The 13937-nt window shown below is 41.8% G+C and overlaps 1 protein-coding gene across 1 annotated transcript; it reads left to right on the plus strand.

Moving 5' to 3' along the window:
- Positions 1–7925: 7925 nt before the first annotated feature.
- C5H11orf58 (chromosome 5 C11orf58 homolog) lies at positions 7926–13218 on the plus strand. The gene is made up of 5 exons (XM_062577753.1): positions 7926–8067; positions 8287–8367; positions 9489–9549; positions 11389–11498; positions 12753–13218. The coding sequence occupies exons 1-5, from the start codon at positions 8008–8010 to the stop codon at positions 12963–12965; spliced, it is 525 nt and encodes a 174-aa protein (XP_062433737.1). The 5' UTR covers positions 7926–8007; the 3' UTR covers positions 12966–13218.
- Positions 13219–13937: the final 719 nt, after the last annotated feature.

Below are 13937 nucleotides of genomic sequence, written 5' to 3' on the forward strand. Positions count from 1 at the left end.
GATTTCTATGAGGTTTCTAATTTTCCTTCAAATATTCTGCTTTACTACAGATAGGTGAACCAGAAGATATATTAAAGGAAGGAACTACTGAGTTTCCAGTCTAAACAAACACATTCATTTTGATAATCCTGAAGATGTCTCATCATTCTGAGTCACGGTAGAATAACTGAATTTGGCAGATATTTTCTGTGAAATATATTCTCTTTATTGGTGCTTTTATGTGTTGGCAAGCAGAAAAGAAAAAAGAGGGAAAAGAAGTAAAATATATAAAGTTATATCCTCATTGCAATAAAAATGTTTTTTCACTCAGGTACAATACTCTATTCATTCAGTGGTAAACGAAGAGGTCTCCTCAGCCTAATATGTTGTAAAATCCTCACAGAAGCCAACTGCTTAGTTTACTTATTTTGATGTAGCTGGTTGACATTAACTCCAACTAAGAGATCTATGATTGGCCTTGACTGGCTATGTGGACATAAAAACTCTCTGTGTCTTTTCTCCACTAGGACCATACCTAGAGAAAGCTGGCCTAACTTACCTCTTGTGACATTAAAAAAAAAGTTTCTTTTTTTAATCTTTGTATTAAGGAAAAGGTCTAATATATACAGCAGTACAGCAAGCCTGAACAGTGCTAGGTCGAAGGACATAATCTCTCCTTTTTTTTGTTTTCTTCAGTTGTTAAACAGGGGCAACAACTTTTTTTTTCTGTAGTATGAATAATAAATAGGCTGTTCTGCCAGCCCAGAAATAAAAGTAAGTGAAGATAGTCTTCTTCGTATTGATGTGCTGCCTGTCTTGTTTATGACAAAACTATTTTGTTTTTAGAAGGGAAGTGTTCTAAGAAAAGCTTTTTTAAAAGGTACAGGAATATAAAAGCCATTTCAGGATGAGGACTTAGCGACCCCTTATTTTGTTAGTTCTTGAAAGGGCTTTTTAAATGTTAACAGCTATGACTGCCTTCCCTCAATTGATGCTCCCTTCTCAGCAAACCTTCTGTTGACATCTCTTTGTTTGCTCTTAGCTTGTCTCCTCTTCTTCTCAACCCCTTAAAACAAAACTTAGTAAGAGCTTGGAACTGAACTTTTAGCAGACATCATGAAACTAAAACACACTGAATAAGTATGTTGTGTAAGCCAGATACCAATAAAAAACAAATTCTCTCACATCTCCAGTGATATAGAGAGTATTTTTCACTCTCCTCTGTGGCAACCTGCGTATATTGCAGAGACAACTACGAGGCAAAGCTGGTCAGAAAATAGGAAGTATTTTCAGCTAAATTATTCTGTGCTTAAAGTGAGTGTTTGTGTACATAGGTAAATTTTTTTTTAGTTCAAGATGAAAAAAAAAAGAATTGTCTTGTTAAGCTTTCCTATAGCAGCATTCTCTGCCCCAGTGATAGCTACTTCAAGCATCTGAAGTTCATTAGTAACAATTTAAAACTCTACAGTACTTGAGAAGAGGTTGATCCTATTTTATATGCTGATGTCTAGTGGCATATTATTAGCTACAGTAGTCCAATTACACTATAGCTAATATTTAGCAATTTTACATTGCTTTGAACACACACTGTGCAATTATCAATTAAATTCTTACCACTGGCAAGTAGATATATTATCCTAATTTCACAGATAAAGTAGAAAGGTGAGAAAATATGCCAAAGGCCACTTAGTCTTGGACAGAGCCAGAATGATAACAGGGCACGATTTGATTCCAAATCCATGGCTCCCAAGCCAGGGCTATCCAATTTCTTGGTCACTGTATTATAGTTTTATTACTGCTCCTTACACAGTGGCTGCATGGCAAAGAAATCCTTGCACATTACACAATAAAAAAAGTGTTTCAGCTGCCAGACCTATGTCTGCTTTAATCTACCCTACTTCTCTACATAAAGATCTCAAAAAATTTTTTTTTCAGAGAGCCTACCAAAGATTATTCAAGGACAGAAATGCTTCTGCAAGATCTACTTAAGCCTCTGCTTTCCCATATTTTGTTTTCCTAAGCTGTTGTCTGCCTGAACGTTTTATAATAGGTATTGCTGAGGTTTGAAACTTGGAAGTTTCAACTGGTGTATACAGTCTTTATTAAGGTAGTTTTTCTGGTATTTCACATACAGAGTGGATGTCTCCCTGTCCCCACCACCAAAAATGGTTCCCATCCGGAGACTAGAGCTTACTACAGAAGCGGAAATACAAAGAAAAGTGTAAGACTAAGAATATAATGGTACACAACAGTGGCTAAATTTGTCACCTCTTGGTCATTTCATCTCATCTCACTCACACCTCATTGTTTGTCTATCTCTGTTCATATCTCTGTTCTAACAAGAAACCTCAGAGTCCCTTCCTCCTGTTCTGAAGTAGCTGACACCTTGATATCTGCATCTTAGCTGGTTTCCACTTACAACAGAATCTTACCTCCTATGTCTTCAATGCTAACTTCACAATAGTCTCTTTTGAAGGAGTGTATCAAAGAAATGTGGAAAATGCACATAATTATTACCCAGGACCCTTACCTACTATTTTGTTTATATGCCAAAACCGTTCCACAGATTGGAGAAGACAGATTTCTTTTTAGAAGCCCAATATTCTTTGATTTCCCATGATTCATAATATTTTTCAGTTCTTTGAAAGACATCAGCAAATATAAATTAAACTCTAGCGTGATAGAATTTTCATAACTCTGTCCTTTCTATTTCTTCCATTTCCCTCCATTTGCTAGCCTTCCTGGAATTAAATAAAGCTATCTAGTTCCATATCCTCAGAATTATCTTTACTCCATAAAGTTAAGTGCAACGTTTGCACAATCTGCTACTGGGAGAATTCATATTTTTGTTAGCAGTCTGATCACTCCGTTTTTCAGTTCTCCCCGTAAGTAAATGGACACCATATAATGCTAGTTACATATATTTTTTTAATTAGGTACCTTTCTACTGCAAGATCAGAACATTTTTATTCTAAGGAATAAGCTAAGGAAGAAAATATTTGTAAGAGATCCTTATTAAAATGTCATCTGCACATCATTATTCAAAGCACAAGCAAAACTAAAAACAAACAAAAACTATTGCAGTAAGCCATATAACCAATAATACGTTTCAGCTGCCCAGAAAACAACTTGAATTTAACAGAAAGCCACAACTCAGAGACAGTATCTATTTTAGAGTTTAATAAATATTCTAATTTTCTTTTGCTTCGCCCCCCCCCCCCAAAAAGGCAATACTTTTCAATTTGTCCCATAAGGGAACTGTTGCCATTAAGCTAAAATCTCATCCTTTTTTCTCTTAAGGAATAAATCTTTAGGCAGAATAGTACAGGAACTGTACTAAAAGTTTAACATAAAATGATGGAAAATATACAATTTCACTGGTATTTTATCACCACAATTCCTAATTAATTAACACACTTAAAAATACAGTTAGATACTACAAACTCCTTTTTTAATTAACATATAAAATGATACCATTTTTATATTTTTACATGAATTTTGTATTTTTACACCCTTTCCATGAGAAATCATTTTCTAAAATACAACCATTCCAATTAAATTAAGCCACCATCACAGTAATTGTAAAATAAAGTATTTTACATATTTAATACATTAAAATGGGATTCAAGTTGTAAATACAATATTCTCTTATGTTAATGCCCCTTCTATTCTTTATCATTGTCAAAAAACAGATTATGGAAGTTCTGAACAATAGGTATAACAGCTATGTCTTCGTATTTGATTCTGTACCCTTAGGTAACGTAATACATGTGAATATGAATTTAAACATCACTATCCTAGTGCTGTTGTGTTTGAATAATAATCGAAAATAATAACTTCCTACAGATGCCTTTAAGTCCACCTACCTAGGGCATGCAAGGATATACCAGCACCTCTCTACATTACTAGATCTGCTGAACTTTATACTCCATTTTCCAGAGCGCTTTCTTATCAGCTCTTCTTTAATTGTACTTCAGTCCTACAAAAGAATGATGGGGATATCTGAATAATAAAGCACAGAGAAAATGTTAAAAATTATAAAAGTGACTGAAGAACAAAATTGTCATCCTCAAAAAGCGAAGTAATGACACATTTCTAACTCTATAAGAAGGAAATTCATAGACAAACCTAGCTAAGAGCAATTCATCCCCTAAGTACAGGACTGCTCTCAAGGACAATTCTGAGCAGAAGCCTGATTTTAGAAACCCTGTAGTAACCTTCTATTCACTACAGGCACAGCATAGGAAAACTACCTTCAGGAAACAAAAGTTAGCCACTACTATATCATCCCAAGACCCTGGAAAGCAGGACTGACACCTTGCAACCCCATCTCCGACCTTAACCTAATGAGTTCATAGAACCAGCTCCCACCCCTTTCTCTCTCTCTCTCTCTCTCTCTCTCTGTCTCTATTTCTCTCTCTCTGTCCAGGAGGGTAGTAAAATCCTGACTTTTAGCCATTCTTCAGCTGCTTCAGCATGAAGAGAAGTTACTTGCAAGGAACTGAATATCCTTTGAGAGGTGTTGGCCATCAACATCTTCTCACTGTGTGTAGATACGTATGTTATGGGCTCTTTACCTCTAATTACTGTTTGCAGAGTGTGGACTTCTGCTTGCACGTGACTGACTGCACAAGGCATTAATAGGCACAGCCTACCTTGTCCCCCTTTTCCTCTAACCTTCAAAATCCCAAAATGTCCTTGACGGAGGATGGAGCTAAAGAGGAGAGTGGGTAGATTGTATGGGTGTGCGTGGACCTCGCACCTCAGAACTCCAGTTTGGTTGAATGTACACATGCATACACAGGTGATTTGTAGATTCTCCCCCACCACCTCCTCAAGGCACATTTCTTTAAAGAAGGATGTTGGAGAGCCCAGAAAGACACTGTCTGAAAGACTGCCCTGTTAAAAGCTGCACCAGTCTCCCTACCCCCTCCTTGGATACAGCTGGAATTGCACGTAACTATTTTGAAGATCTCAGGACTGGAACACAAGACATGCTACAAACATCACCACAATCCAATGGAGCGTGTTCAGATCTGCAACCCATCGGGGCAGTCTCTGAACTGAAATCGTTATACCTCGGTATCTTTCTGACAGGGAGCCAGGAAAGATGCAAGGCATCTTTCTGAGCAATTCATCTCACCCAAGTAAAGAGGTAAGAGTATGTCTGACTGGCAGCCATGTGGAAGCACTCTTTAGTACCAAAAGACATAAAAGAAAAAAAAAGAAAAGAAACAGGCAGACCACACTGATCTTGGATGGAACTTGGAAATAACCTTGGGAACGAATTTAGGATGACTTCAGAAACTATCAATCAAGTGTGAGGTCTGCCATCAGGACCCACAGATTCTCCAGCCTTCCACAGGAGAAACAGCTACCCCTCATTTTGAATTTCTGCATCTCAGAGGGCTGACAGGTTTTCCGTGTGAACAGAGACCTGGTGCAGAAAATTATCCAAGCTTCTTATCTGAGCAGGAATCATCTGTATCAATAGGTCTGTTTGTGGCTGAAGACAGACAATGGAAAACCTTTGCCACCACTGGAAAGAATCTGGAATTAACCAAGAAACTGTTATCCTAAAGGCCCTCTAAGTTCATTAGAGTTTGTATACAGCTGAAAAATAGCCAGATAAACAGATACTACCCTGTGGATCTGAACAGTCAGGCAGGGGCTATCCACTACAATATCCAAAGACTTAGTAGCTCCAGTGTGAAATGTTTGAATATTGTAGTGACAAAGAAAAACAATAAAAATGAGAATAAGAACTTGAGAATAGAATAAACTAAGGGGAAACAAACCACTAAAGAACATGCTAAGAAATGCAACTTAGACAAAATTGCAAGTTAAAAGGAGGCTCAGATTCAAGCCAACCATTGAGAAGAATTAAGATTTTGGGCATATTCTGCATGCTGTTTGGGCAGAGAATGTAGGAAGACTGAGAGGACAAGCACAGATAATTTACAGGTACTGCCAGTGATCAAGTCAGCAGCTCAAGTGACTGCATTTACGCACAAAGACAACAGGAACATATAGACTGACAACCACTCATAAAGACCTAATTAAGAAACTAAAAAAGAAAAATTTAACTATTTAAATCAGTTGTTACATTCCTTTTGAGATGACCGTGTACATTTATTTGTGATCATTCTTTTCATTTTGAATAGTCTATTTGATTTTAATTTCAAAAATCCTTAAGCAATCAACTTTAACCTTCAATAAGTCAAGTTTAAATTGCAGTATGAATTAGCACACGCCATTTGCACGTTTTAACATACTTACTAGGACTGCTACAACATTGTGATTTAGACAAACTCACTATACAATTGAGGAATGAAAACAGAATGGGTTTTCTTAACACGAAAGAAAGAAGATAAAGCCCTGGAGATGTGACTGTATATCTTCTTGTCCAATAAATCTAAGAAAAAACTCCAGAATATTAACATATTTTATGGCGATCTGTGTGAGAAAACACTAACTTAGGGCTAGTCACTAAATTTCTGCCTTGTACACAGCATATACAGATGAGATGGACCCTACGAAAGAGAGAAGAGAGAAATGGCCAGAGCAACTGAAGGGTTAACAGAAAATATTTGGAGCTCTGAACACAGTATCTCCCACTGATAGTAAGTTGCCAGTTTCCACACAAGGTTCCCTGGGTACTGGCAGTACCTGTAGGTGGGGGAAATCCCAATCTTACTCAGGCATGTGGTTAGATCGGAATTGGGATATCAAGCTAGAACTATGGGACAAAGAAGATTACTGAGGTGAACCAAGAAAAACTGCTAATCTTGGAGGCAAAGGACAAGAAGATCGTTAAGAAAATACCCTAGAGGATAAGATGGAGAGGGTAAGACCTGGTAGGTACACAAAGCCAAGCAATGTCAGTCAGGAAGAACAGGGGAACCTGTTCCATTCTGCTTTTGTCCCTACTGCTTTCCTCGTGCTGTCAGCTATATCACATCTCTGTAGTCTTAAACGCTTTGCCCAAGATAACTTACCTAAGTATTTTTTACCCCCTTTTAGTCTTCCTTTCTCTCCCGCATTATGAACCCACCCCTTTCCCCTCTTCAATGTAAAGGGCTACAGCAGCTTCTCCTTTTGCCTGCTCTCACATGGAAGTGGTCTGCAGATATAAGAGAACAGGAAGACCCCTCATCTGAGTCCTGATCCTTCAGCACCAAGAAAGGGAAATGGTTCGGAAAATCCCTAGGGCCCCTGTGAGCACAGCTGTTGTGCAAGGCTCCAGCATGCGGGAATCTGCAGCCACCTTCACGCGACCATCCCGTAGCTTGTGATGCCAGGACACAGTCAGTAAGGGACCAATGCCATCAGTGGCCTCCACAGCGGCAGCCCCACACACTTTACTGCAGCCCAGGCTCGCCCCGTGCTCGGGCTCTCTGGCACTCGCCTTCCCTCACCGGGCATTACCTCAGGCTCACGGCCCGCCGCTTGCAGACACGCGCTCGCAGCCCACCACACGACGGCGGCAACGTAGCCCCGGGCCAGGGAACTACCGCACTCCCCTTCCCTAGCGGCGCTTAACGCCTGACCGGGTCGTCCCTACGGCTAACACGGGGAGTCGCAGAAGTCTGCGGCCGTCTCTGACTCTGGCGCGGCTGCCGACACGACAACAGGCGCCCAGGCGTCCCCCTCAGGCGCCGTGCGGGCAGCCAGGACGCCGAGCGCCTGCCACGGGCGGGGCCACCTAACGGCCGCCCAACGGCCGCCCGCGTGCCCCGAGCCCCGCCCGCCCGCCCGCCCCCAGAGGCGGAGCGCGGCGCCGGCGCGCGGCGCCGCCAATCAGCGCACACGGGCCGCGGGGGGTTGTGGGGCGGGTGGTCCTAGCGGCCGCAGGCCGCGCCGCAGAGCGGCGGCGCGCGAACTACCTTTCCCGGCGCGCCCCGCGGCTGACGCGCGGCTCTGACCCGGCGGCGGCCGAGGGGCGGGAGGCGGCCGCAGCGCCAGGCCCGGCAGGAAGGCGGCGGAGGGGCCCGGACACCCGCCCCGGCGGCGCGGCGCGGCGCGGCGATGAGCTCGGCCAGGGAGTCCCAGGCCCACCACGGCCTCAAGCGAGCGGCCTCCCCCGATGTAAACGGGCGCGGGGCGGCTGCGCGGGGCGGCGGAGGGGCGGGGGGGGGGGGAAGGAGGCCGCGGCGAGGCCCAGGCGCGCGGCCGCCATCGCGAGCGGCGGGGCGCCCGCCCGGGCCGGGCCGGGCCGCGGCGGGCGGCGGCGGCGGCGGCGGCGCCGCGGGGGGCTGTGACGCCGCAGGCGCGGGGCGGCGCGCGGTGACGGTGCGCTGCCCGCAGGGCTCGAGCAGCTGGGAGGCGGCGGACCTGGGCAACGAGGAGCGGAAGCAGAAGTTCCTGCGGCTCATGGGAGCGGGCAAGGTGAGGCGGCGGCGCGGCGCGGCGCGGCGGGGCCTCCCCGCGGGGCGGCGCGGCCCTCCGGGAGCTGGCGGGCGGCGGCGAAACGCAGCACGGCCCCGCCGCCGGCTCCCGCAGCGCCGGACGCGACGGGCCCCCCGGGCTGCTCGGTGCAGTAGGTGTGAACGCTTCCCGAGCAACGTCTGTCGCGTCGGAAGTTACCAGTAGCGGGTTGCTCCTCGAGAGCAAGGGGCAAACGTGATTGCAGACAGCGGGTGTGGGGATTATCTAGAGAGAAGATGTCCCACATCAATCCTTGTGCTATGCTTTCTGCATAAAAATTCTGCAAGGTTAATAGAATAAAATATAAGGGCACTTTTTCCGTGTACAAAACGTAACTTTAGTATTGAAAGCTACTTATATCAGTTTATGTTGCTTGAATACTCTAAGTTAAAATACTGTATTAAAAGGGTTGAAGCCTAAAAACTTGCTGGCAGATACATGTACAACACTGCCTTAAAACATCCCACTACCACCACCAATCGTAACTTCTACTTGAGTACTTAATGCCGCTAGCCCTGTTGTGCCAGTTCTTGCCTCTAGGGATATGCTTGAAAGCCCTGCGAGGATGTAGCCAATACGATGGTCAGCAGTATGGAGGTCTTGCCTGATCGTACATATGCCGCAGATGCAGAGGCTGAGCTACTGCATAGTATCAGAGAGGTGGACCAAAATCCACCTCTGTGGATTTCAGTGTTAGAAACTGAAATCACACATGCATGTGCTGTTTATAGCGTAGCTTTTTTATCAGATGACCACTATTATTTTTTATTTGGTTGATATGCTAGCATGGTTTGAAGTCTTTCTCTTTGAAGTGGCATGAAACAAAGAAAATGGAACCAGCTTTAGGGGTGTGGGAAGGGTAAAGAATATCTCGTGGATGGGATTTCTTTTTCAAAGTAATTCAATAAAGCTAAAATGAAGTGAGTTTCATCAATAGACCACAGTTGTTAGCTATTAAAACTTACTGTCTTACAGTTGGTTGTCAAGGTTTGACAGCAGACCTTTCTGTTCGAGATTTCCAGAATGTTGGCAGAGCTGTCAGTGCACCCTAAAGCTCCAAAACAAACTGCATTTTCTTTTAGAAAGAACATACTGGCCGCCTTGTTATCGGAGACCACAGATCAACCTCTCACTTCAGGACAGGTCAGTTTATCCAATAGCTGATACAGAGTTGGAAACCAAACGCTTATTTTCGAACATCTCAGTACTTTGAGCTTCATAGATATTGCAGGGAAGCATTTCAAGTTTTTTGGCTGAGGCTGAAAGCAGGTCAGGCTATATACTTGTAAAAGTTCCTAATTTCTCTTGTTAGACTATTCATAAACAGGCATCTCTAACTGCTTTTACTTGCCTTCCAGGTTCAGCAAGTACTTCTTGCAGTCAGCTAAACTTGTGTACAAATGCTTTGCAAATTAGGGCCTATGCCTCCTCAGTTTTATTCTGCTAATGAGCTAAGAAAGTAGTATTTTATTGCTGTTGGTACCTAGGAGTGTTACATCTTCATTGTTGCCAAGTAGCTATCCAAACCTCTTAACATCAGTGTGCATGAGAAAGAACAAGGCCAATTTCTGCACAACCACCACCCTGCCCCTAATCCTCCTCTTGATTACTTACTGAATCGGTAAAGATCTCTGCCTTACAGCAACCAGGTAAAAGAGAAAAAATATCTGCAAAGTTACCTTGGCAAGCAGCAGTAAGTTGATGTCATATAACATAACATATGACCATGATAACTGATTTCTTATCAAGTTTGCTCAGGTAGTAAGTCAAAGTACACTAAATTCGAACTGAGCCTTGACTATTTGATAGAAGCTTTGATAAAGCTGTAGAGAACAGTAACTGTCAGCATTCCAGAAAATGTCTTTCCCCAATATGCTCCACTAATAACTTTTCAGCTGGGGAGGAAAAAAAAAGGGGGGGGGGGGGGAAAAAAGAAAAAGAAACACAAGAGCAAAACCCCAAAGGAAGCCTGAGCATCAGTTCCTGGTTCTGTTAGCTGCTAAGTGACTCAGAAACACTTCCCTGTACCTGAGTTTTCTAGAAAGGAGATGATGTTTCCTCTAGCGAGTCATAAATATTCCGTATTGCTCTGTTACTAGCAAGAAGTTCAGATGCTGCTTCTTCAGCAGCAGAATACCAGAACGTTTATTTTCTTAACACTTCTCCTTCCCCTTTCTAACATGTTTTTGTCCTTCTACAGTAACACACAGCTCTAATTTCCATTGAGCAAACATAAATTTGCAATACAAGCTTTTCATTTTACAAAGGTACAAATTAAAAGTTAGTCTTGTAAGCCCAGTGGGGGGAAGTGTGGGTTCCTACCTTTGAGAAGGCCAGGGAAGTCTCAACTGTTGAATTAAGTAGCAATAAAGGGCCTGTAAAATTAGCTGATGCTGTGTTAATTAGACATGAAAATTAATTTTCCTTCTAATTCCTAAAGATGGACAAAAGTAAAGAGCTGTAGCTACTGTTCCTGAAAATTCATGATGGGTGAAATAGTCCCAGATACAGCTTTAAAAGAAAGAATGTCAGTATTGTCTTGACATCTGCTGCTAATTGTGGTTTAGAGTGTGTGGTATACAGTCAAGGTCAGAAGCTGTTTTTTTTTTTTCTTTTTTTTTCTTTTTTCCCTGTAACATGTTGCAGCGTTGGTAGGAAGTATAGAAAAGTCCTAATACTTCTGTTTGCCTTGTTTAGCAGAGAATATACCAGACATAGTACATCTGCCTGAATGTGTCAGGTCTTAGTAACTTACTGTCGTGTCCTTGTATCAAAGCAGTTTTACAGGCAGTCTCATCAAGTGTGCAAGTAAATCAGGTGGCTTGTATATAATTACAGTAGTCACTTCAGTAGTTTCTAAGCAGGCTAAATTTAAACTCTTTCACATATATAGTGATAAACTTTGAAAGCCTGGTGTCTTTGTGTAATTGGATATCTTTGTTAATTTGAACGAATCATAACCAAAGTACACTGGACACACAGGGGAAGAAGACAAGAAAATGAATGAAGAACTAGAGTCTCAGTACCAACAAAGCATGGACAGCACGATGTCTGGACGAAACCGGCGCCACTGTGGACTTGGTTTCAGTGAGGTAGTAAGCTGTTTATTTCCTTAACAATTTGTCTCTTGCTTCGCTAGGATAAGATGATACGTGGTTTAAATGTCTTAATGACCATGAATAGTAGCAAACTTAGGCAATTAAGGTTAAAAGACAAACCTGTTGCATTCACTCGATCCTTATTTGTGTACATTGTGGTAGCTATTTAAATGCCCTGAAATGACTGCTGTTTCTCATTGTTCAGAGAAGAGAGATGACATGCTTAATGCTTCGTAGCAGTCAAGACAGATTAGGACAGAAAGTGACTAATCTATTAAATCAGGGTGTTGCCAGGGGATATGTTGTCACGGGGCGCTAATTAATTTGTTGTTGCTGTGATGCATATACCTCTCTATACCCACTTACTTACTTTTCAGGAGAATAGAGGGGGACAGGCAAGGGAAGCTAGCTGTACAAAGAGCTGAAGTTCTTCAGTGGGTTGACACCTGACTGGTCCTGTAGTTACATGGTATTCTAGACAGATAAGTGGGAAGAGAAGTATGAGGGGAAAACAACAGAGTAAGGTTCTTGAGAAGCTACTTTATCTGCAAATGGAAAGGTGCAGTAATGAATTTTTTGCTAACTGTCCACACTAATTACTGCATAAAACATTCAGCTAATGTTTCCAGACTGAGTAAAAAAAGCCTGAGCAGTGCTGGGAACTTGTAGTATTATGAACACAGAGGCTTTGTTCTTTAGGGGCACGTACAAAAATCCATTTCAGGGCCGTCCTTGTTAGCAGGGACATCATTGGATGACTTCAGCATTCCAAATGTTGCATTGTAATGCTGTGTGATAAACTTATTTTCCAAGATTAGTCACAAATGTGTTTTTTTTTTTTTTTTTTTTTTTTTTTTTGAAGATCTGGCACTTAGTTTCCATATATTTCACTTTGTGACAAATACTCAAGCGACATGTCATGTATCATGTCCAAAGTAAAGAATTAGTGAACTGATGGATTCTGAAACTTCTCAAATTAATTTAATGGTGCCTTCAGTATTTCTCTTGCAACTGAATGAAGAGATGCTGTAGGAATCCATGGATGTTATGTCTGGTACTATTAATCACTCCAGTGGAGTTGATTTCTGTCGTAAACACTGATCTTTGACATAAATTACTAACACAACATCCCACTTAATATTAAAATGAAAGGAGCCATTAAGCAAGACATTCTCACTGGACACTAAAAAAGAAAGAGGGAGTTGCCAGGAAATAATGGTTTATCTATTTCATAATCTGAATTTCTAGTTTCAGGAAGGTGAAGAACAAGACGAGGCAGCTGGAGACTCCTCTGAACACGAGAGTTCAGAGGACTCTGAAAGTGGCTCTGACTCGGAGCAAGAGGAATCTGCAGAAGAGCTACAAACTGCTGAAAAACATGAGGAAGCTGAGGGTCCAGAAAACAAAAAAGAAGCGAAAAGCAATTATAAAATGATGTTTGTTAAAGCCAGTGGTTCATAACTGCAGATGTAACAGCTTTGTATTTGAAGTACAGTAAGCCTAATTGTTACAGTGCAAAGTGGAGGACTGCTACAGCACAGATCTTTGTATTATGATTTTAAAAAGAACCTGTTAGATGACAAAAAGTAGTATTTGCTTTCAGTTGCCATGGATAACATTTTTATGGGCACGGTGATATTCCTGTTTTTTTGTAAAGTGTATAAAGTACTGGATGAAGAAATAAATTCTTTCTGTTCCTGCCCTATCTCTACAATGTTATCTAAACTATCCCTCCTCTTATTCCATTTTAGATCTTGTTAGTGGTTTCTTTAATGACTACCCTGGTCTTGAATTTTTAAATATAAGGTTACATGTTAATTACTGGATGTTGTATTAGTTATAAAATACCAGTAGCGGCTCTATTGTGTTGTACTGCAGCTTTAAACACTGATTTTGTCTATAGATGCTAGTCTTGACAGGGCTAAAAACAGAAGTTGCTCAGCTGGTGATGATCCTAATCGCTGTATTCATCTGAAGTCCTACAGCAGTTGTATGGGAAAGGAGGTTTTAGAAATACATAATACAACAGAAGGCTCTAGTTGCTTTTTTGAGTTTATTTTAGTACAAAGACGGATAAGAACTGTGCACTGAGTGTAAACTGTAGCTCTTAATACTTTTCACTAGATAGGAGTGATTTTTGAATTACCGGCTCTTGGTTGCAGCACTGAGTTGTTGTAGTAACTTCTCCTGAAGAAACTAGTTTTCTTTGACAGAAAAATCTACTTTGATAAAGATATACAAATCATTTAGCTTTTTAAAAAGCTAAGATACAGAGTTAAGTATACAAGCCATTCTTCCTTTCCTTTCCACCTATGCACCAGTTGGATGTCTGGAATGAATTACTAACAAAGGTTCCACTGCTCAAGTGAAGTTTATATGCTTAAGAAGTCAGGAGTTCTGATAACGCCTTCCAGTAAGGATTAAATATGTTCA

Source organism: Rhea pennata, chromosome 5 (genome assembly GCF_028389875.1).
Source record: "Rhea pennata isolate bPtePen1 chromosome 5, bPtePen1.pri, whole genome shotgun sequence".
In the NCBI taxonomy this organism is placed as follows: Eukaryota; Metazoa; Chordata; class Aves; order Rheiformes; family Rheidae; genus Rhea; species Rhea pennata.